Raw genomic sequence first — 23222 nt, 5'->3', positions numbered from 1 at the left:
GAGGACACACACATGGCCATGGAGAGAACATACAAACTCCTTACAGACTGCTGCAGGAACTGAACCCTGAAAATCACCCCTCTAACCTCTATGCTACTGGGCCACCCATGAGTCTGAAGTTCCACACTGAATGGTTCAGAAACAGCTTCTTTGCCTTAACCATCAGATTTCTGAATGGTCAATGAACACAACCCAATTAGTCCATTTTGTTTCGCATGATCTGTTTTTGTAATTTATATTAATTCTATGTCTGCACTGTACTGCTGCCATAAAAAAACACATTTCACAGCATACATGTCAGTGTTAATAAACCCAATTCTGAACACCACAGCATTAGAACCTACTATTTCTTTTAAAAGAGAGATTGCACAACTTCCAAAATCTCCCATGTGCATCAGTATAAAACAGAAGTAGTACCCATTTGCTGTACTTCAGCGGTCCAGTGAATCCTAATGCTTCAATCAGTTTGGTGAAGGGTCCAACTTCTTCCTCAATAGGCTGGGCTGTATTTTTCACATTGTAACACTGCTAAGAACAGAGCAAACATGTCAGTGATAGATCAGCAGAACAATGCTTATCAAACCATGAACTCAAATGCCAGGGACAACAGTCGTCAAACATGCACTAACAAGCCACTTCACAGGAACATTATCAGACAAGTCAACAGTGGGCCACAACAGAAGATACAAGACAATCAAATGCTTTGCAAAGGATTAGACTTAGAGGAATACTTTGCTGAGGGTACTCTTCCAAGTATTGAAAGGCCCAGATAGAGTGGACTCGGAGAGTATGTTTCCAATAGTGAGAGTTTAGGACCAGAATACAGGCTCAGAATACAAGCAAGCCTCTTCAGAACAGACATGAGGAAGGATTTCTTTAGCCAGAGTGAGGCTGTGGAGGCAAAGTCATTGGGTATATTTAAAGCTGAAGCTAATAAGTTCTTGATGGTCAGGATGTCAAATGTTACGGAAAGAAGGCAGGAAAATGGGGTTTGAGAGAAAAAATAAATCAGCCAAGACTGAAGGGTTGAGCAGATTCAATAGGCCATATGCCCAATCCACTCTATGTCTTACAGTCTTATGACACAAGTGCATAGATCTGAGAGGAGGAAATTTTAACCTTCGGTTGCTGACAACATGACTACCAGTGATAAAGGGGTGAAATCTGGAGAGTGTTTAAGAGGCTGGAACTGGAGCAGCACAAGTATCTTAGTTTGGAAGTCATCGTGGAGCTAGTGAAGGACAAAGCCAGGAAAGAATGGGGAAAAGAAATTTAGAATTTGCCAGGAGGGATCATGAGTTCAAAATCATTGTTAAAATAATTATCAAAGTATTCACAAGTTACCATCTACGACCTTGAGATTCATTTCCTTGCAAGTATTTATAGGATAATAAAGAAATAGAATACAATTGATGAACAACTATACATAAAGACTGACAAACAACCAGTATTCAAAGGAAGACAAATTGTGCAAATAACAAAATAAATAATACTGAGGACATGAGTTGTTGAGTCTTTGAAAATGAGCCTGTAGATTGTGGAATCAGAGTTGTGGTGAGTGAAATTATCTGTGCCAATTCAGGAGCCTGATGGTTGTAGGGTAATAACCATCCCTGAACCTGGTGGTGTGGGATTTAAGGCTGCCATGGCCTGGGTGGCAGGGTTGTTGACAATGGATGCTGCTTTCTTGTTTCCGCAGTTCCATGTAAACGTGTTCAATGGTGGGGAATTCTTTGCCTGTGATGGTCTGGGCTGCACCCATCATAGAGAAGTACAGCACAAAAACAGGCCCTTCAGCCCATCTCTTCCATGCCAAAAACATTTTAATTGCTTACTCCCATCGACATGCACAGGGACTATAGCCCTCCATACCCCTACTTTCCACGTACTTCTCTTAAACATTGAAAGCAAGCTTGCATGCACTTGTGCTGGCAGCTCATTCCACAATCTCACAACTCTGAGTGAAGACGTTTCCTCTCAAGTTCCCCTTAAACTTCTCACCTTTCACCCTTAACCCATGACCTCTGGCTGTGGTCCCCACCCAACCTCAGTGAAAAAAGCCTCTATATATTGTCCCTCAAAATTTAATATAACTATCAAATATCCCCTCCAGACTTTTCCACTCCTGGACATTAGTGTTCCCATACCAGACTGTGGTACAACTAGCTAGGACATTCTCCATTGTGCATCCATAGATGTTTGCCAAAGTTTTAGGTGACTTGCCGAACCAATGCAAATATCTAAGGAAGCTGTTGTGCCCTCTTTGTGAGGTCACTTACACGCTAATTCCAGGACAGATCGTCCGATAATATTAACGCCAAGGAATTTACCGACCCTCTTCACCTCTGATCCCCTAATGAGGACTGACTCACGGACCTCTGGGCTTTTTTCTACAGTTGATATGGTGTTGCTGACATTGAGTGGCAGTTTCTGGTGAAAGTGGTGCGGTGCAAGTCAGCAAGCCGAGTCTCGAAGAAGCAGACAGAATTGGAAAATAAAGCAGGAAATGGTATCCCTGAACGAACAGATTCTGATATGGGGAAAGGCAGAACGACCAAAATCCGTGCTGAATTTTTCAGAATTTACTACATTTGAATCAAATCTAAATTTCTTTCACTGACATACCTGCACTAATCTTGCCAAGTCTCCTCAGATTTATTATTATTCAGTCATGAGATATAGGCATTGCTGGCAAGGACAGCATTAAATTCTCAACCCTAACAGGTGTTGAGCTGCCCTCTTAACGGCTGGTGCTCAGGGGCTGCTAGCTGAGCAGTTCCAGAATTCAAACCAAGCAACAAAGAAGAAACGACAAAATAACTCCATGTCAGAATGGTGTGGAGAACTTGCAGAGCGTACTCTAATGTCTGTTGTTCCTCTCCTCTGGGATTGTAGGTCACAGATTTTGGAGGGTGCTGTTTATGATCTCAGATAAGAAGCAAGCAGTGGGACTTCAAATGGAGAAAACCTGGGGTGGAATGCAGCAGCAGGATGCTAGAACCTGAAGTGCTGAACTCAGCTCAAGGGGAGGCACGATAACGTAGCGGTTAGCAAATTGCTTTACAGTGCCAGTGACCCGGGATCAATTCCCGCTGTAAGGAGTATGTACTGGATTCGGGATTAGTTCCTGAGAATTGGAGGGTGGCTAATGTAACCCCATTTTTTAAAAAAAGGAGGGAGAGAGAAACCGGGGAATTATAGACCGGTTAGTCTGACATCAGTGGTGGGGAAAATGCTAGAGTCGGTTATCAAAACTGTGATAACAACACATTTGGAAAGAGGTGAAATCATCGGACAAAGTCAGCATGGATTTGTGAAAGGAAAATCATGTCTGATGAACCTTATAGAATTTTTTGAGGATGTAACTAGTACAGTGGATAGGGGAGAACCAGTGGAGGTGGTATATTTGGATTTTCAAAAGGCTTTTGACAAGGTCCCACACAGGAGATTAGTCTGCAAACTTAAAGCACACGGTATTGGGGGTATGGTATTGATGTGGATAGAGAATTGGTTGGCAGACAGGAAGCAAAGAGTGGGAATAAATGGGACCTTATCAGAATGGCAGGCAGTGACTAGTGGGGTACCGCAAGGCTCAGTGCTGGGACCCCAGTTGTTTATAATATAAATTAATAATTTAGATGAGGGAATTAAATGCAGCATCTCCAAGTTTGCGGATGACACGAAGCTGGGCAGCAGTGTGAGGAGGATGCTAAGAGGATGCAGGGTGACTTGGATAGGTTAGGTGAGTGGGCAAATTCATGGCAGATGCAATGTAATGTGGATAAATGTGAAGTTATCCACTTTGGTTGCAAGAACAGGAAAACAGATTATTATCTGAATGGTGGCCGATTAGGAAAAGGGGAGGTGCAACGAGACCCGAGTGTCATTGTACACTAGTCATTGAAAGTGGGCATGCAGGTACAGCAGGCAGTGAAAAAGGCGAATGGGATGTTGGTGCTCATAGCAAGAGGATTCGAGTACAGGAGCAGGGAGGTTCTACTGCAGTTGTACAAGGCCTTGGTGAGACCACACCTAGAATATTGTGTGCAGTTTTGGTCCCCTAATCTGAGGAAAGACATTCTTGCCATAGAGGGAGTACAGAGAAGGTTCACCAGATTGATTCCTGGGATGGCAGGACTTTCATATGAAGAAAGACTGGATCGACTAGGCTTATACTCGCTGGAATTTAAAAGATTGAGGGGGGATCTTATTGAAATTTATAAAATTCTAAAGTGATTGGACAGGCTAGATGCAGGAAGATTGTTTCCGATGTTGGGGAAGTCCAGAATGAGGGGTCATAGTTTAAGGATAAAGGGGAAGCCTTTTAGGACCAAGACGAGGAAAAACTTCTTCACACAGAGAGTGGTGAATCTGTGGAATTCTCTGCCACAGGAAACAGTTGAGGCCGGTTCATTGGTTATATTTAAGAGGAAGTTAGATATGGCCCTTGTGGCTAAAGGGATCGGGGGTATGGAGAGAAAGCAGGTACAGGGTTCTGAGTTGGATGATCAGCCATGATCATACTGAATGGCTGTGCAGGCTCGAAAGGCCGAATGGCCTACTCCTGCACCTATTTTCTATGTTTCTGTGTTTTACTGTACGTTCTCCATTTGACCACATGGGTTTCCTCCAGGTGCTCAGGTTTCCTCTCATGTTCCAAAGATGTATGGCTTAGTAGGTTCACAAACAGAAAATCTGCAAATGCTAAAAATCCAAAGGAACGCATACAAAATGCTAAACAAACTCAGTGGTTCAGGCAGCATCTATTGAAAAGAGTAAACGGTCAACATTTTGGGCCGAGACCCTTCATCAGGTTTAATAGGACAATTGGTCACATGAATGTAACAGAGCAGCATGGGCCTGTTGGACCAGAAGGGCCTGCTACCATGTTGCATCTCAAATGAAATAAATAAAAATTTCAGTGAATCTGTGGGGCAAGTTTTTCACCCAGAGGGTGGTCAGTGTACCGAATAAACCGCAGAGAAAGTGATGGAGGCTGGTACATTCGTTTATTCATCTTGTACTGTGTCGTAGAAAATGGCCAATCATGGCCTATTCATGACGATGACTGTTCTTGGCAAATTTTTCTACAGAAATGGATTGCCATTGCCTTCTTCTGGGCAATGCCTTTACAAGATGGGTGACCCCAGCCATTACCAATACACCTCAGAGATTGCCCGGCTCCAGTGGTCGCATAACCAGGACTTGTGATATGTACCGACTGTTAAGAAGACCATCCTCCACCTGCTCCCATGGCTTCATGCAAACCTGATCAGTGGGGGAAGCGGGGACTGTGCAGGTACTACACCTGCACGAGGATGACCTGCAGGCCAGCGGAGGGAAGGAGCGCCTTACAACTCCTCGGGTAGAGACGTATCTCCGCCTCACCACCTAGCAGGTACATTTAAAAGGCATTTGAACAGGCACATGGATAAGAAAAACTTATGGGCTAAAGGCAGTCAGATGGGACCAGCTTAGATGGTCATCTTGATTGGTAGGGTCGGTTTCTGCCCCGTATGATGCTTTGACATACACTAGCTAAATAAAGCTGAATATTGGGTTGTGGCTTTGTATAAATTAAAAACGAATTCAGATTCTCTTTTGAACTGACCAATACATTAAGTAATTCACCTTAATCTGTGATGGAAATTCAGCACATTCAAGTCAAGTTCAAGCTTATTGCCATTCGATCAGACACGTGTATCCATCTAAAGGAAATCACTAGTCCTCTGGGGCCAAGGTGCAAACCACAGTACACAGAGTCACACTCAGCACATACAGTTACAATACAGAACATGCAGTCTCAAAATATCAGCACAAGTCCATGTGTGGCATGACCTGAAGAGTGACAGGCTGACATAAAGTGTGAGGTACATGATTATGTGAGACAGCATAATGTCACTGATACTATCGTAATAAAATAAATCGTCGTATAAATATGCAAAACAATAAAAAGTGACCAATGCAGAATGAGAGTGTGTCTGTGAGCTGAGGAGTGGGAGGAGGGCATTCAGACAGGGGGTATATGTGTGCTGGATTACAACAGGGTATTAAGAAGTCTAACAGCCACCCATCCGCAACCAATAAGTTTGAATTAGAGTCATAGAACATCATGGAGAGGTATAGCACAGAAACAGGCCCTTTGGCCCATCTAGTCCGTGCTGAAACCATTTAAACTGCCTACTTCCATCGACCTGCATTAGGACCATAGCCCTCCATACCCCTACTATCCATGTACCTATCCAAACTTCTTTTAAGTTTTGAAATTGAGCCCAAGTGCAGCACTTGGGCTGGCAGCTCATTCCACACTCTCACAACCCTCTGAGTGAAGAAGTTTCTCCTCATGTACTCCTTAAACTTCTCACCTTTCACTCTTAACCTCTGGTTGTAGTTGCACCCAACCTCAGTGAAAAAAGTCTGGTTGCATCTACCCTATCTATACCCCTCATAATTTTGTATACCTGTAGAGTACAGATAGCTAAGATACAGAGCAGGGGTAGGTGACGATTAATTATCTAGTCTCAAGATTTTTTGCTTTGAATTGCAAATAAGCTGATAAATAGCTTGGCAACAGGAATATTTCAGTGTCAAGGAGCTATCCTGAAGCAGATGGTTTTGAAGCCTGGTATGATTTTTGTACAGATCACACGCTTCCCCTCACAGAACTCACCCTTGGTGTGGAGTGAGCAGCCCAGAATGGCAGTGGATGTCCAGGTGATGCACGCAGTAGCCTACTGCCCAAGGCAGGTCTGCCCAGCCTGAAGAGGTTGATGCCAAATCCTGCACTCTGCCACAACACACGGAGCTGAAAGGAAACGAAAAGGCAAATCAAATCTGCGCAGTGCACAAACACCAAAACCTGTCCGCTGCTCTGATCAGTAGGAGTGAAAGGACAATGGCCACATTTCCCCCACCTCATCACCTGCTGTGAACTCTTACTCGTGCTCAAAGGGAAGAGGAGTGTGTTCACTTCTGGTTGATTCTTTATAGGAAGGACGTGAAAGCTTTAGAGAGTGCAGAGGAGATTTATCCAGAATTAGACTGCATGTCTTATGAGGATAGGTTGAGCAAGAGGTCTGGAGGCTTTTCTCTCTGGAGAGAAGGATGACAAGAGATTTGACAAGAGTTAAAATGATAAAAAGCAAAGAGACGGTCTCCCAGTGCTGAAATGAGTAATACAAAAGGTATCTGGAGGAAAGCATAGGGAGGACAGCAGTAGCTTTGTTTTACAGAGAGTGGTTGGTACACGGAATACGTTGTGAGGGTGGTGGCAGAGGCAGAAATATTACGGACTTTTAAGAAACTCTTAGATAGGTGCTTGGATGATAGAAAGATGGAGGGCTATGTAGAAGGGAACGGATCATAGAGCAAGTTAAAAGGTCAACATATCGTGGGCCAAAAGGGTTGTACTGTGCTGTAATATTCTATTTCCCCATCATGTTTCCTTTTGTGAATTTTACTCGTGCTCAGAGAAAAGTAGAAGCAACCATCCTCACCTGTTTTCACAGGCAAGAAATTATTCACTTGAATAAATGTGCCACCTTAAATCTCACCACCCACTCCAACTTCACATAGTGAGGTGAGTTTACCCATAGGTACCATCCAATATTCCCAGGTCTTCGTGATCCCCTGCAATTGCAGAAGTGCTAATACAGGACTTCAGTGTTGAAGCTCAGTGCAAAGTTTAAATAATAACCAAACTTCAAACACCAGCCCACTTATGTCAAATGCAAAGGTTGAATGGCTCATGTACTCCATTATGAAGCCAGATAGCTTGTGCACTCTGTTTTGAAGAATGAGACGTCTTGACAGTAGCACGAGACAGTGGTGGAACTCCAGACTGTTCCATTGCCATGACTACTTCCAGTTCTAAAGCAAGGCAAAGTGAAAAAGATATACAGGAACACAAGGGAATTGAAATGCATCAGAGTACTCACTGACCATGCTCCAGTGGAAAACAATGAGGAGAATGGCCCTCCCTCTTTACTGCAACTTGCTACCAAATCGCAAAGGAAATTACAGGGGAAGATTTTATATATGTAATAATACACACAGGACCTTCTAAACCACAACATATTTCCTCATCATAGGTCACAGATAATGTAGCTACATATAAGAAATTAAACCACTTTACACCAGCCAGAATATTACACACAGCATAGAGCAGGGCAGTAATGATCTGAAATGTTTTGCCTGACAGTGTGATTGATAGAGTAACCTTAAAGCTATTGTGTAAACATTTATTGAGCTCTGGGGGAGCTGCAATGGGATAGACACAAGGACAAAAAGCTGAATGGCCTCCTCCGGGACTGTTCTCAGAACTAGTCAGTGATAGTGCTCTCTGAGCACCAGAATGCACAATGCATCTGGGAGCTGGAGTCAGGATTAATTTACTTATTACAAGTGTTGCATTTGAGTGAATAAAATTGTTACTCTTTTTCTTGTAGATTCACTTTTCCTGTTGTTGCGTGTATTTAGAAAAAATTAACTATATACATGTAACTGCTCAGTGACTTTTCCAATAGTTGTAGTGTAGCTGATTCCATATTCTTTTAGGGCAGGGGTTTCCAACCTTTTTTATGCCATGAACCAACACTATTAAGCAAGGGGTCTGTGTACTCCAGGTTGGAAACTCCTGAACTACAAGCTTCATACTTTTTCTGCAGCAAGCAGCACACCACCCGAACGTGGCTATTCAAAAGTTTGAAATGTCTTGTTACTCTTCTAGTTTAAGGTAATTTTTAGTATTGGATGACCACAACTTACTTGCCATGTCTTTTCTTTGTATCCTTATTACACTTAATAAACACCACAATCACCAAGTTTTCCGCCTCATTTTTGACTTCTGAAGAACTTATGGATCACGAACTCATCAGGTTCCAACACAAAACAGGCCACTTGGCCCATTGGATCAATGCCAGCTCCCAGCTGAGTCAACCCAGCAGTTCCATTCCACAGCTCTGAGACAACCTTCTGTGCAAAAAGAAACATCTCCTACTCTGTTTCAAACGCATTATGTTTGATAGAGGTTTGGTGGGGTAAATAAATGCTAACTAATTGTCCCACAGACATCAAAACATACAATAAAATGTATACCTTATATACTGGCTGGGTAGCCTCCAACCTGATGGCATGAACATTGACTACTCTAACTTCCGTTAATGCCCCTCCTCCCCTTCTTACCCCATCCCTGACATATTTAGTTGTTTGCCTGTTCTCCATCTCCCTCTGGTGCTTCCCCACACCCTTTCTTTCTCCTGAGGCCTCCCATCCCATGATCCTTTCCTTTCTCCAGCTCTATATCACTTTCGCCAATCACCTTTCCAGCTCTTAGCTTCGTCCCACGCCCTCCGGTCTTCTCCTATCATTTCACATTTCTCCCTCCCCCCTCTACTTTTAAATCTCTTACTATCTTTCCTTTCGGTTAGTCCTGACGAAGGGTCTCGGCCCGAAACGTCGACATCGCTTCTCCCTATAGATGCTGCCTAGCCTGCTGTGTTCTACCAGCATTTTGTGTGTGTTATTGTTAATAAAATGTGTTGTTTTGTGTCAATGACCAACTCAATCTAAAAGGTCCTGAAGGTAGCCTGCAAGTTGCCACACTACTGACACCAACACAGCATGCTCACAACTCACTGAGCTCTCTGGAAGGTGGAAGGAAACCAGAGGAAACCCACCCAGTCATGGGGAGAACCTACAAACTGCTTACAGAGAAGGCATGGAACCGAACCCCAGTCTTACACTAACCACGACACAACCAGAAACAACTCTTCCCACTGGCAGGAGGTTGGTAACTGGAAGATATCGATTTGAAATAACAGGCAAATAAAAACCAACAGCAATTGGAGATGTTGGGATGAAAGCATGAGAATATCTAAAGGCACTGCTTGCTGTTGGGGCCCAGAAATTCAGGTGGTTTACGGGAATGATCAGACCAGTGAGCAACTTGGAGTAAACTGTGGCCATGAAGGTGGGAAGGCCCATCCACAGAGAGACATGTCTGTCCACCAACAACAAAGTGTCATGTTTTTAAGCATAGAGAAATGCAGCTTTCCACCTGACTAGTCCCAGTCTAAAAAAAACAAATCCCATGTAGCTCGAGTGCTTTTGAGACGTGAGAGAAGGGAGACGTGGGCATCTGCCATAATTGGTTCTATGTGGAGAAACAAGGTATATTTAACAAGGTTTGCAGGAAGGGAAGAAAGTAAGTTGGAATTGGTTTATTACTGTCACATGTACTGAGTTACAGTGAAAAGCTTGTTTTGCGTACTCTTCAAACAGATCAAATCATTCCACAGTGCATTGAGCCGGAATAGGGTAAAACAACACCAATGCAGAATAAAGTGTAAAAGCTACAGAGAAAGTTCAGTGCCGGTAAAAAATGAAGTACTTATGCACGTTATGCCTGCTTGCGTTCAGAGCAGTGATGAAGGTCCTCCGCCACTGTCTGTCCTTCACCATCGTTGTAGAAACCAATTTAGGTCTTGTTCTTGGAGGAGTTCAGGGCTGCCTTCATCGTGCCAGTAGTTTCCTCTCAGTTTTCACTACTGTCAGCCACGCAAGTCCCAGGTGGAGGAGACTCAGAAATACCTCTGCACACGGTGTAGAAGGATTCTTCATTACTGTTTCTCTAATGGTTTTATTTGACTAGTCAGGATTATTAGCCCTGAGCTGAACCCCTGAACCCAGAGCACCACTCTTAAACCGGTCTCTACCCTCTGACCTGTTTGGCATTGGTCACTCTCTCAAGAGAGAAAGCATAACGCCCAGATGCAAGCCAACATAGGTCTCTGGGTCATCGAGGCATGAAAGCCTCCGTACAATGACAACATTATGGGCCCTTGGAGGAAACAAGGTGTGCAAGGTTATAACAAGTTAGACTGTGATTGCGTAGATTATACACCTATTTTATCAATAGTCCTGAATTATAGAGAAGCACAATACAAATGACAAGTTTCAGTCACAGGAATAGTCAGTTCTGTTTGGAGAAGCTGGAACACAGTCACTTAATACAAATAGGCTGCTGAGCTTTTGGCAAGGATGCTCATTCCAAGTTGTGTAACCAAGCCTCAGGGTAAAGTTGGTTGCACTAACATCCAGATGGCTTTGTATAATTTATATATAAGTTGTCTCTCACAATTCCGTGACTACCACTGCTTACTTAGAGATACAGCATAGACCAGGCCCTTCCAGCCCTTTGAGCTGTGCCATCCGGCATCCCACCAACTTAACCCGAGCCTAATCACATGACAATTTACAATGATCAATTCACCTACTAACTGGCACGTCTTTGAACTGAGAGGGGAAACCGGAGCACCTGGAAGAAACCTCCGTGCAACCTACGGTTCAAGATATATATTATATACATTTCTCTGACATTAAATGTACTATTGAAACAGGAAGGAACGTATGAACTTTCTTACAAACAATGCCAGAATTGAACTCCACCCTCTGAGTTGTAAAAGCATTGTGCTAATTCCCATGCCACCACAGCACCCCAAATATTTCTGTTGCATTGAAATCAAAGTAAATTTATTACCAAAGTACATATATGTCCCCATATACAACCTGAAATTCATTTTCTTATGGGCAATTCACAGCAAATACAAGAAACACAATAGAACCAATGAAAGACTGCATCAAACAGAATGGAGAATGTGCAAAAGACAACAAATCGTGTAAATAAAAAAGAAAAATAATAATAATAAATAGGCAATAAATATTGAGAGCACCGGATGTAGAGTCCTTTAAAAAAGTTGTGGAAACTGTTTAGTGATGGAGCAAATGGAGCGAAGATATCCCCTCTGGTTCAAGAACCTGATAGCTGAGAGGTAATGACTGTTCCTGAAGCTGGTGGTGCGGGTCCCGAGTCTCTTGCTGGGAACAGCAAGAAGACAGGATGACCTGGGTGGTGGTGTTTGTTTCTGAAACACTGCGTGATTAAACCTTCAAAAATCAAACACTTTGATTTTCATTGCCTTTATTTTCAGAAATGCCCACTGTGGCACCAGTTTAGAAACATCCAAGACATCGTGGTACATCGACATTGAATTATTATTGTAATGTAGGAAGCATTACAATAATGATGCTGGTTTAAGTATTTAAAAAACACTCAGGACAAAAGCACCCCATTACGGAAACCAATTGTGTTGTGTTGTGTGCAATCAAACTTAGGTACTGTCTGGAATGGATTTGGAGCCTCCAGTAACTCACAAAAAGTATCAGGGGCTTTGGAATGAGCTCCTCACTGTCACAGGCAGAAAACCACCAATCTGAGCTGCACATAATGTCCTGCAATAGAGCCAGGTGCCAGAATTTGCGGCTGGGATTCCGGATTTTACAGAGATTTTATTTTATACGTAGAGTGACATGCTTTGATACAGAAGGCACCAACAGAAAAGCTGAAGGATAGTCAAATGAAGAGCGACATTTAAAAGGAAATTGGATGAATATATGAAAGCAATTTCCAGGACTCAGCATTCATGGATCAGAAGGCTGGGCTTGTACTAAATGGATAGCTCTTATGTACAGCCAGTAAGAGGAAGAAGGACTGAATAGCTTCCTGTTACATAACAGCTTCTCCAAAATAATGTATGTTCCCTTTTCCCAAAAACTGTAGAAATTAGTCTCTGTGTACCAGATTACAGGGTTAGCACACATACAGATCTGCATGACCATGATCTGCATACTTTGCATCAAAGGACAAGACCACTCAAACCTTCCAGTTCATGCTATATGAAAAGACTGAGTAAGTTAGGGACTGTATTCCTTGAAACGTAGAAGATTGGGGGGGGGGGAACTTGATAGAGGTACACAAAATTATAAAGGACTACAGACAGGGGAAAATGCAAGGTGGCTTTTACCACTGAGGTTAGGTGGGACTACAACTACGGGTCATGGGTTAAGGTGAAAAGTTTAAGGGGATCATGAGGGGAAACTTCTTCACTCAGTGGGTCGTGAGAGTGTGGAACCAGCTGCCAGCACAAGTGGTGCTGCATGTGAGCTTGATTTCAATGTTTTAGAGAAGTTTGGATAGGTACCTGGACAGTAGGGGTATGGAGGGCTATGGTCCCGATGCAGGTCGATAGGAGTAGCGGTTTAAATGGTTTGGTATGGGCTAGATGGGCTGAATGGCCTAGTTCTGTGCTGGACATTTCTATGACTCCCTGTTGCAATGCTTCATCCAGATGAAGAAACTTGGTAAATTTCTACCCAGGAAGGTTCTGCGTGATGTATTCATGAGTGTATTCAAGAAAGGTTGATGGATTTTTGGATCTTAGGGGAATTGAAGTCTGTTTGAGGTTAGTGCAACAGGGTGGTGAGCTAAAAGACCAGCCGTGACCTTCACAAAAAGTTGGAGCACTTGCATCTGACACTAAAGTCGTCAAAAATTAGCCCTTCCAGAAAGAGCAGCAACATTTTGTACTATGTATTTTCTTGCAAATGTGATCCCTGAAATTTGATCTCAATAAAGGTTGGCAAAAACTTCTGATCCTTGCCTGCCTTTAGAATTTCCAAAGATTGCGTTAGTATTCTGTGGTGATCGTGTTCTCACAGTTTTCAATCATTATCATTTCCAGATTTAACGTTAAACATCACAATATGGCTTTCATTTTACTGAAGCCACAGTTTATCAGCACATATTTCAAAACTACACATGGAACAGGGATTCCCATTCTGAAGTCCACAGATCCCTTGCTTAATGGTACAGGTCCAATGGCATAAAAAAGGAAGGGAACCCCTGACAGAGAAGAATAGCAATGGAAAGCCACAGTTTATCCGAGAAATCCCAGCAGAACTGAGAAATCATTTGAACTTCATTCTGTTTATCTATTCAGTTAAACACATGTACTAACCGAGAGGTTTGTAGACCAATCCTCAATTGCTCATAGTTCAATAATAAAGGATCCTTCCTAATCTCAGTTTCACTGTCTATTATCTATTCACTCTGGAACATCAACCAAATGCAGAAGTCTCCAGGGGAGCGCCGCAGAGAAAATTCTAACACATTACAGCCAGGGTCTGGTTACGACTTGCATTTGACTCAAAGCCCCATGATTTCTTGCACACATCTCCAGGCAAAGGAGGCTCCGCTTTCATTCACAGGTACGCACTGAGGTGTAGTGCTTAGCACAACACTTTACAGCACCAGTGACCCGGGTACATTCTCACAGTGACCACATGGATTTCCTCCCGGTGCTCCTCCCACAGTCCAAAGACGTAACAGTTGATAGGTTAATTGGTCAATATAAATCGTCCCGTGACTAGGCTAGCATTAAAATGGGGGCTGCTGAGCCACGTGGCTCAAAGGGTTGGAAAAACCTGTTCTGCACTGCATCTCAATTAAAAATAAATAAATAAAACATCCTGTGACACTATTCAAAGTGGTGAAAGAGAGCCATCTCTCAGTTGCCAGGCAACATTTATCACCCAATGTACATCATTATCAAGTTAAAAGTACGTGGGGCTTATTGTGTACGTGGATTGCTATAGTTCCTACTTCATGGATAGAAATATAGTGGCATGCAAAAGTTTGGGCACCCCTGGTCAAAATTTCTGCTATTATGAATAGTCAAGCAAGTAAAAGATGACCGGATTTCCAAAAGGCATGAAGTTAAAGATGACACATTTCTTTAATATTTTAAGCAAGATTTTTTTTTTTATTTCCATCTTTATAGTTTCAAAATAATAAAAAAGGAAAAGGGCCCGAAGCAAAAGTTCGGGCACCCTGCATGGTCAGTACAATCGGCCCTCCTTATCCGTGAATTCCACATCTGCGAATTCAACCAACTGCGAAACGCTCTTCCAGCACTTGTTGTTCGAGCATGTACAGACTTTTTTTCTTGTCATTATTCCCTAAACAGTGCAGTACAACCATTTTACATAGCATTTACATTGCATTAGGTATTATAAGTAATCTAGAGATGATTTATACGGGAGGATGTGCATGGGTTATCATGGATCGGGATCAAAAAAGAATCGGAAGTTCTCTTACTAAGTAAGTCAGAACAGGTACATCCGATATTATTTAGCATCGGTTAGTTAAACATTTGTCTTAGTATATTGTTTATATTTTACCTATCTATGCATATAAAACACTTAAGAACGTATGTTTCACTGCCGGGCTCGGGAACAGAAGTTCTCGGGACTCGGGACAGATCGCTCCCGAGTGCGCTCTCCACCATGCAGGGTTAATGTGGAGGATCAAAAACCCAAAACCCAATAATTAAAACACTGCAACACGAGTGATTCTGCAGACGCTGGAAATAAATAAAAACACAAAATGCTGGAAGAGCTCAGCAGGCCAGACAGCATCTATGGGAGGAGGTAGTGACGACGTTTCTGGCCGAAATCCTTCATCAGGAGGGTTTGCTTACTGCATCGCTTAGTAATAATTGTAGCTTTCATCGGGGCAGGGCCTTTTTCACTTTATCCTTTAAAATTGTTGCAATCATTGACTGACGTAGCCTAACGCTTTTCCAATGACCCATGGCATTTCACCCCTTTCCGATCGCTTTATTATTTCCACTTTATTTTCAATCGTGTTTGTGATTATTTTCGCGAACAGAAACACTGCGAATTCAGATCTCTACCGCCGGGTCCTAATGTCCACCACACTGAGACAGGTTAAATAAGGTCTGGGGTTCTGCTGGGTCCTAAGGTCCACCGCTTTCGAGACAGGTTGAATAAGGGACCTGAGCATTCACGAATTTTGGTATTCGCGAGGGGTCCAGGAACCAATCCCCCGCAGATAGGCAGGGCCAATTATACTTAGTAACGCCCCCTTTGGCAAGTATCACAGCTTGTAAGCACTTTCTGTAGCCAGCTAAGAGTCTTTCGATTGTTGTTTGGGGGATTTTCGCCCATTCTTCCTTGCAAAAGGCTTCTTGTTCTGTGAGATTCTTGGGCCACCTTGCATGCACTGCTCTTTTGAGGTCTATCCACAGATTTTCGATGATGTTTAGGTCGGGGGACTGTGAGGGCCATGGTAAAACCTTCAGCTTGTGCCTTTTGAGGTGTGTTTAGGATCATTATCCTGTTGTAGAAGGCATCCTTTTTTCATCTTCAGCGCTTTTTTTTTATACAGATGGTATGATGTTTGCTTCCAGAATTTGCTGGTATTTAACTGAATTCATTCTTCCTTCTACCAGTGAAATGTTCCCCATGCTTAACAATTGGAGAGGTGTTCTTTTCATTAAATTCTGCACCCTTTTTTCTCCAAACATACCTTTGCTCATTGTGGCCAAAAAGTTCTATTTTAACTTCATCAGTCCACAGGACTTGTTTCCAAAATGCATCAGGCTTGTTTGGATGTTCCTTTGCAAACTTCTGACACTGAATTTTGTGGTGAGGATGCAGGAAAGGTTTTCTTCTGATGACTCTTCCATGAAGTTCAGATTTGTGCAGGTGTCGCTGCAGAGTAGAACAGTGCACCACCACTCGAGTCTGCTAAATCATCCTGAAGGTCTTTTGCAGTCAAATGGGGGTTTTGATTTGCCTTTCTAGCAATCCTACAAGCAGTTCTCTTGGAAAGTTTTCTTGGTCTTCCAGACCTCAAGTTGACTTCCACCGTTCCTGTTAACTGCCATTTCTTAATTACATTACGAACTGAGGAAACGGCTACCTGAAAACACTTTATCTTCCTATAGCCTTCCCCTGTTTTGTGGGCATCATTTATTTTAATTTTTAAAAGAGTGCTAGGCAGCTGCTTAGAAAAGCCCATGCTTGCTGATTGTTGGGACAAGGTTGGAGGAGTCAGGGTATTTATAAAGCTTTGAAATCTGCATCACCTGGCCTTTCCTAACGATGACTGTGAACAAGCCATAGCCCTAACAAGCTAATTAAAGTCTGAGACCTTGGTAAAAGTTATCTGAGAGTTCAAATCCCTTCGGGTGCCCAAACTTTTCCATGGTGCTCCTTTCCTTTGTTTCACTCTAAAATTGTACAAAACAAAAATAATACACTAATCTTGCGTAAAATGTTGAAAAGAATGTTTCACCTTTAACTTTATGGCTTTTGGAGATCAGTTCATCTTCTACTCACTTAACTATTCACAGTGACAGAAATTTTGACCAGGGGTGCCCAAACCTTTGCATGCCACTGTACTTCAATAGCTAGGATGGAAGGCTATCAGATAAATACTAATCTTTCCCCAGAATATACAATTATTCAATTCTGAACTGCAGTGACACGTCGGCAAACCTGACAGTGAACTTGTGCACCAAAAGCTAACGTGTTGTGCGGTCCATTCTTGTATAGGTTGAATGTTGACGCAGACATGAAGAGAACTCCCTTCTGCTTTTGAAGAGTGGTGGGGCAATCTGCCAATCATTTGAACTTCACTGATTCTTCTCCGAGGATTGTCACCTCGTCGTGGTGGAGAGGCTTGTGAGTTCCTGAGATCCCAAGAGTGAGGTCATCTGGACTAAGGTAAGGTCGAGAACGATCCAACCAAGCCCTCAGTGATGAAGCTGGCAGAAGCTGATGGCACATCACAATGGCAGTGAAGGATGCCCAGTCATCTTTCATGCTATGCCACTGGATCCTGACCCCGACCTGTCAAGGACCGTGTGGTGACTGTTGCACATCAGCCACCCCATGTTCAACAAAGCCAAGCACAAGTATGCTCCATTAAAGGCAGAAGATGTTCAAAGCAAAATTATTTTCAAAGTACATATATATCACTATAAACCACACTGAGATTCATTTGCTTGTGGGCAGAAAGGAACACAATAGAAAAAAAAAGGATAAAGACAAACAACCAGAGTGCAAAAGAGCACAAACTTTTTTAAGTACAAAAAGAAAATACCAGTAATAAATAAATAAGCAAAAAATATCAAGAACACAAGTTGTAGAGTCCTTGTGAGTTCATGGAAAATACAATTATTCTATTCTATGACAAACAGGTCATTGTTGGGGTAAATGAAGTTATTGCCTTTGGTTCAGGAGCCTAATGGCTAAGGAGTAATAAGTGTTCCTGTACCTGGTGGTGTGGGTTCCAGATTGGCCACTACAACCTGATTTCAGGAATGAAGGGGTTAACATATGAGGAGCATACAAGGACGTACATAGGAGACTGACAGCAAATGATAAAGTAGTGGTAGATGGTACTGTGCTAGGTTGGGCTAGTGGGTAGAGGTGTTGATCAGCTTTACTGCTTGGGGGCAGCATCCGTTTTGTGTGCAGTGGTCCTGGTGTGGATGCTACGTAGCCTCCTTTAGAACCATAGAACACTACAGCACAGAAACAGGCCTTTTGGCCCTTCTTGGCTGTGCCAAACCATTTTTCTGCCTAGTCCCACTGACCTGCACCTGGACCATATCCCTCTATACCCCTCTCATCCATGTACCTGTCCAAGTTTTTCTCAAATGTTAAAATTGAGCCCGTATTTACCACTTCATCTGGCAGCTCATTCTACACTCCCACCACTCTCTGTGTGAAGAAACCCCCCTCCCAATGTTCCCTTTAAACTTTTCCCCCTTCACCCTTAACCCATTTCCTCTGGTTTTTTTCTCCCCTAGCTTCAGTGGAAAAAGCCTGTTTGCATTCACTGTCTATACCCATCATTATTTTATATACCTCTATCAAGTCTCCCCTCATTCTTCTAAGCTCCAGGGAATAAAGTCCTAACCTATTCAACCTTTCTCTGTAAAATCAGTTTCTCAAGTCCCGGCAACATCCATGTAAACCTTCTCTGCAATTTTTCAACTTATTAATATCCTTCCTGCAATTAGGCGACCAAAACTGCACACAATACTCCAAATTCGGCCTCACCAATGCCTTATACAACCTCACCATAACATTCCAACTCTTACACTCAATACTTTGATTTATAAAGGCCAATGTACTAAAAGCTCTCTTTACAACCCTATCTACTTGTGACGCCACTTTTAGGGAATGATGTATCTGTACTCCCAGATCCCTCTGTTCTACTGCACTCCTCAGTGTCCTATCATTTAATTTGTATGCTCTAATTTGGTTTTTCCTTCCAAAGTGCAATACCTCACACGTGTCTGTATTAAACTCCATCTGCCATTTTTCTGCCCATTTTTCCAGCTGGTCCAAATTCCTCTGCAAGCTTTGAAAACCTTCCTTGCTGTCCACTACACCTCCAATCTTTGTATCATCAGCAAATTTGCTGATCCAATTTACCACATTATCATCCAGATCATTGATATAGATGACAAATAACAATGGACCCAGCACTGATCCCTGTGGCACACTAGTCACAGGCCTCCACTTCAGAGTAGCAATCCTCCACTACCACTCTCTGGCTTCTTCCATTGAACCATTGTCTAATCCAATTTACTGCCTCACCGTGTATACCTAGTGACTGAATCTTCCTAACTAACCTCCCATGCGGGATCTTTCTGACGGGAATGAAACAAAGAATCTATGAGCAGAGTGCCTAGCATCCATCCTGATGTCACTGGTCCTTTTCCGACACTATTCTGTTGAAACCCCCAAGTTTCCTTGGCTGTGTAAGTCTAGAGTAAACAATCTCCGGTCTTGCCAAACTCAAGAGACTATGAACCTGGGCGTTACACTGTATATATGTCCTTGATGGTGGGTAGGATGGTGCTGATGATGCGTTGGGCAGTTTTGACTACCCGTTGTAGAGTCTTTCTGTCTGTCACAGTGCAGTTTCCACACCACGCAGTGATGCAGCATGTTAGGATGCTCTCAAACTGCACAACTGTCAAATGATGCGAGCCTCCTCAGAAAGCAGGGGCTTTGGTGAGCTTCCCTGATTGTGTTCCTGTCCAATGAGCCTGTGCAACCCAGCCAACACACTTCTTGTCCCACTTCCATCTGGGAGAAGGTTCAGGAGCTTGAAGATACGTACGGCCAGATTTGGGAACAACTTCTTTCCAACTGTGATAAGACTGCTGAACAGATCCTGACCCAGATCTGGGCCGTACCTTCCAAATATCTGGAACTGACTTTCACTACCTTACTTTCCCTTTTCTATTTTCTAATTATGATTTATAATTTAAATTTTTATATTTATTACGATTTGTACTTCAGTGAGCGCGAAGAGCAGAAACAAATATCACTGTGATGATTGTATGCTCTAGCATCAATTATTTGGTGACAATAAAAGTAACGTAAAATTAAAACCATGTGACCATCTACTATTCCATAGGACTTTGGAATATGGGAGAATCCCGAGCACCTGAAAGAAACTTACAGACATGGGGAGAATGTATGAATGCCTCAAACGTCAATGGAATTGAACCTGGCTCACTGGGGCTGTAACAGCATTAAGCTACCTTGCCACCCAATTCTGTGCATTCTGGAGGGCTATTCTGTTGATACATTCACACATCTTCAGCACAGCTTTCAATACCATGAATCAATAATAGATATTCCTCCATGTAACAACATCTGCAACAAAGTTGTGAAATTGGCATATATTCAATATATGAATCTTTATTTTTCTACTTTAAAAACAGTGTGCCACTCTACGCATAGAAAAACAATGTGCTAAAATATGCATAATACCTTTCACCCAACCTTTGTAATTTGCAAAATTTCTCTTAAGAGTTTTTTTTGAGGAACACATTGCTTTTCTAAATGGATGAAAGACTGCATTACTTTAAAAGAAATGGTGAACAGCTCACATATCCTTAACTCTAACATCCAAGAAACACAAAGCTATCAGGCACCCTGTTCACCATTCTCCATCCCTCACTGATGTGTTGTTGCTGACATGTGTGACATCAAGTGAATGTACAGCAATTACTTAACAAGATTCCATTAACAGCACCTCACAAATACACAACCCCCTTCAGCAGCAGTGAATAAGAACAACATCCACCAACCAGAGTAAAATTCCTTGGCGTTATTTAGCCAGAAGGTGGAGAATCTGTGGAATTCATTGCCACAGACAGCTGTGCAGGCCAAGTCATTGTGTCTACTTAAGGCAGAGGTTGACAGGATTTTGATGAATCAGGTTATGGAAAGAAAGCAGAATGGGGTTCAGAGAGATGATGGATCAGCCATGATGGAGTGGCAGAGCAGACTTAATGGGCTGAATGGCCTAATCCAGCTCCTATGCCTTCTGGTCATCACATCAGAGAATCTGTCCTAAAACCAACATACAAGTGGCACCAAAAAGGCAGCACGGCACTGCATTAAGACACAGAAGCAAAATCAGGCCATTCAGCCCAGAGTCTACAATCATGCCAGATTTATATTCCATCTCAAATCTAGTCTCCTCTGAAGCTCTTATTAATCAAGCACTTATCAACCTCCACTTTAAATATACCCAGTGATTTGACCTATGCAGCCATCATTAGTAATAAATTCCACAGATTCATCCCCTCTGGCTAAAAAAATGTCTCTTCATCTCTGTTCCAAAGTGACGTCGTTCTGTTCTGTGGCTGATCTCTCTGGTCCTAGGCTGTCCCATGATTGGAAAGATCCTCCCCATGTCCCCTTTGTCTAGGTCTTCCTCAAGTCCACCCAGTAAATGTCTGTCCATAGTGAGTTACAGTTCACTTCCTCAACAACCATCACTGAGGAATCAATATTTCTTCTAGGTTCATCACATAAACACTCACTCTTTGCCCCTACTCCCTGCCTCAGCTCCTCGCCCCTCACTCCCTCAATCTGCAGACTCTCCCACTGCCTTCTCCTTCCTACTCCCTACCCCCTCACGTTCCTCCCCCCCCCTTACAAGAGGACGACGACCACCCCATCCTTCACCCTCACTCACCAAAGGACCACCTCTCCCTCTCCTTCCTTCACTTTAATCCCCTCTCTCCGTCCCTTATCAGAGATCCACCCTTCCTCAATCATTAGAGGACATCCCTCACTCTCACCCTCCATCACCAGTGAGCCTCCACTCCCTTTCTCCTCTCCATGCCCTCCCACTCCTTCCTTCACCACCCTCCTCACTCACTAGCGAACCTTCCCTCGTCAGAAATCTAGTCCTTCCTCAATCATTCATTTGAAGACATTCCCTCTCCTGAGGGACACCCCTCACTCACACCCTCAGCAGAGGGATAAAACTCTCTCCCACCCTCACTCCCCAGTGAGCCTCCGCTCCTTTCCCCGCCCCTCCTCCACCAGAGAACCTCCACTCTTTCTCCTCTCCCTCCACTCACTCACCAGGGAGCCTCCACTCATCCCCCCGCCGATGCTGTCCTGACCTTCCCCTCGAGTTTCCGGTCCCCCGCTGTTCCAGTCCGACTCCGATTCGAACACGGTGCTCTCCACTCACCACTCCGGGTAGCTGTGGAAAACATGGAACACTAAACAAACGTTCCTATCCCGGCACCAGCGGATTCCGCTCAGTCCCCGCTGGACGTCCCAGATCGGAATGGGAGCAGCCCTGGGGAGAGCAGGAGACTCCGTGGGAATTTATCACATTCTGGAATTGATGCAGGAACAAATTGTAATTGCACAATCTTATATTTTAATTTTCTTTAAAACCATATTGTTTCTGATATTCAGTCAATGGTAACAAGTATTTAAGAGTGGAATTAGTGGTTAATAGTTCACAAAATCCTTTGCTTTTTCTTTCCAGGAGTTTGCTGCGCATTAAAGTAAACAGAAATTCTAAACCAGACAAGCAGGTCACGTTCATTTCAGCATAGGGAACATTAGGGAGTTATGATGGTTATTAAAATATTTGCTGGTAATTCATGCATTAACATTCAGCGGGGAAGCATTTGCCTCAGGCAGAGGTGCATGTTGGAGAGCTAAAATTTGGCTCAAAACAGTCAAATTCAGCAAGATCCTTTGACTTAAGAAACAAATAAAGTAGAGGGAATAAGAAAGAAAGAAAGACTGCAGCCTCTTCTCCATTGCTGAGACCCGACGCCGACTGCATGACTGTTTTGACGAGCACCTTTGCCCCATCCGCAAAAAACAGCCAGATTTCCCGTTTTAATTCCAATCCCCATTCCCATTCTGACGAGCCAGTCCGTGGCCTCCTTTACTGCCACGATCAGGCCATTCAGGTTGGATGAGTGACAGTTCTTACTCCATGTGGGCAGCCTCCAACCCGAGGGCATGAGCAGCAATTTCTACCCACTCCCATTCCCTCTCCTTCAATTCCCCACTCCAGGCTCTTAACTCTTCTCCTCATATGCCTCTCTCCCCTCCCCTTGCTCAATGGTCCACTCTCCTCCAGGTTGTACGGAAGAGTGAGGAGATAATCGATCAGAGTTACAGGGAAGTAGTCACCCCGAAGTTGCCGGAGGTGATTAACT

At 43.2% G+C, this 23222-nt stretch overlaps 1 protein-coding gene across 4 annotated transcripts in view; it reads right to left on the bottom strand.

The window, feature by feature from the left end:
- LOC132399980 (ubiquinol-cytochrome-c reductase complex assembly factor 1) overlaps positions 1-22262 on the bottom strand; it is a 172748-nt gene extending 150486 nt beyond the window's left edge. For 2 of the 4 annotated variants that reach the window (XM_059980987.1, XM_059980989.1), the window contains exons 1-3: positions 22117-22253; positions 6671-6805; positions 418-528 (exon numbers count right to left, since the gene is read on the bottom strand). In XM_059980987.1, coding sequence (XP_059836970.1) covers positions 418-528; positions 6671-6805; positions 22117-22134 — 264 coding nt within the window. In that variant the 5' untranslated portion in view covers positions 22135-22253. Of the gene's footprint in view, positions 1-417; positions 529-6670; positions 6806-22116 lie in introns of all 4 variants that reach the window. The other 2 variants (XM_059980990.1, XM_059980988.1) reach the window with 2 other exon arrangements.
- Positions 22263-23222: the final 960 nt, after the last annotated feature.

The sequence above is a fragment of the Hypanus sabinus genome, chromosome 9 (genome assembly GCF_030144855.1).
Source record: "Hypanus sabinus isolate sHypSab1 chromosome 9, sHypSab1.hap1, whole genome shotgun sequence".
Taxonomy (NCBI): domain Eukaryota; kingdom Metazoa; phylum Chordata; class Chondrichthyes; order Myliobatiformes; family Dasyatidae; genus Hypanus; species Hypanus sabinus.
Note: the sequence above shows the minus strand (reverse complement) of the source record. Positions and strands in the feature narration are given on the sequence as shown.